At 37.6% G+C, this 1,787-nt stretch overlaps 1 protein-coding gene across 1 annotated transcript; it reads right to left on the reverse strand.

Annotated features, from left to right (window-relative positions):
- Positions 1-398: 398 nt before the first annotated feature.
- On the reverse strand, positions 399-1,109 carry LOC121994896 (RING-H2 finger protein ATL74-like). The gene has a single exon (XM_042548781.1). The coding sequence runs from the start codon at positions 1,107-1,109 to the stop codon at positions 399-401; it is 711 nt and encodes a 236-aa protein (XP_042404715.1).
- Positions 1,110-1,787: the final 678 nt, after the last annotated feature.

Below are 1,787 nucleotides of genomic sequence, written 5' to 3' on the forward strand. Positions count from 1 at the left end.
TTATAAATTTAATATCAAAACTATTATTTTTTTATTTAAAAGTTGATTTATGAACTTAACGAGTCGAATATTATGAAGTTTGAGTTTGATTTGTTTATTTTAATCAGCCTCATTAAACGAGTTCAAATAAACTTTTATCGAATTGAGCTTCGAATAACTCACGACTTGACACATTTACACCCCTATGCACACGCATACTAATTTTAAAAGTTTATGGTAAGATTTATCAAGATAAACGAAGTTTGTTTTAGCAATTAATCCAAAAAATAATAATGCGTATACTAAAACGGAGCAATTAAACAACTTGAGATTTGCTTCTCAATCTGGACTCTGTCAATTGCAGAACGAATCATAATTAATTCCCGTGAAAGGGAAGTTCCCCGGAGATATCAGAAGAGTTAGACGGCGGAATTGCTAATTATGGCCCTCCGGCAGAGAGGGCAGCTGCCGTGCTCTATGAGCCATGCATCGATGCATTGGACGTGGAATACATGGCAGCACTCCGGCAGAAACCGGACGATCTGCCCGTCGATGATCTCGTCGAGGCAGATCATGCACTCGGAGGTCTCGCCGCTGGAGCCGTCGTGGAGGCCCTCGCTGGCCTTGTATTCGGAGATACAAAGCGCGTTGATGACCCACTCATTGAGTCCGGCGGGGACGACGACCACCGGCCTCTCATCCACGGTTGTCGTGCCCCCGGCCCTGGTCGACTCACTAACCCCCGCGACCACTGCGGCCTCGTCCCTGGCTCCGTTCGAGTTTATCGCTTGGACGACTGAAGGATGATTGCTTCGGGAGACGACGGTCATCTGCGAGGAATAGCCAGAGGTTTCCTGTCTCGGACGGGAGGTGTCGAAGGTCATCTGCGAGGAATAGCCAGAGGTTTCCTGTCTCGGACGGGAGGTGTCGAAGCGGCCGCGGCCGTTAACAAGCTCGAGGCCCTGGGCCTCAGCCAAAACAAAACAATGCTTAAGCCAAAGTAGCAAGATTAGTACGCCGATGACCGCTAGAAAGAGGAAGAGCGCGGGGAGGAAGTCGGCAAGCCCATTGTTGGAGGTAGCATTGTCTCTGTACAAAGCGAAGTTGGTGGAGGCGGCGCCTGTGGCCATCGGAGCAAGCAGCGGAGAGGAAGGTGGAGCTGGAAAGGGTTTAAAGGCGACGGTAGTTAAATAGATTGGGGCGGAGACTAGTTCTGCAAAGCAGCCGAAAAAATTTAAACAATATTGAATAAATAATTTTAATCGAATTGATTAAAAAAATATTTTATATATATAATAGTTTTAAATAAATTAAGGTGGTTTAGTGTAACATGTTACAATAATTATGATTTAATAATATTAGAATAAAGTTTTTTAAAAAAAAACATAGTAGAATATTTTTTAAAATCTAATTTTTATTATTGATATATATGACTTAATCAATTAGGTTTATAAATGAATCAAATATTCATAAATCAACTTGTTTGTTTGCCTTTGTTTAATAATAACAAATATATATAATAAATAAATTTGAATTCTAGTAATGTTGAACAAAGTTGTTTAATATTTTATAAATAAACTTATTTATTAATTCAAATAAAAATTATTCATAACTTTTTATTAAATACATAAAATTTATAAATTTTTATAATATAAAGTTAGGTGTGATTTAAATATTAATGAATTAAAGACATTATAGCACCTTTTTTTTTAAATATCGGAGTAATAAATATATATGAGAGCATATCAAGAAATTTTATTTTATTTTATTTATAAAATAAAAAACTTAAGTATATAAGATTATGTTTG

Source organism: Zingiber officinale, chromosome 6A (genome assembly GCF_018446385.1).
Source record: "Zingiber officinale cultivar Zhangliang chromosome 6A, Zo_v1.1, whole genome shotgun sequence".
NCBI lineage: Eukaryota > Viridiplantae > Streptophyta > Magnoliopsida > Zingiberales > Zingiberaceae > Zingiber > Zingiber officinale.

What these genes read in the sequence shown, in the direction of transcription:
- LOC121994896 (XM_042548781.1), bottom strand. Translation starts at nt 1,109, where the DNA reads ATGGCCACAGGCGCCGCCTCCACCAACTTCGCTTTGTACAGAGACAAT.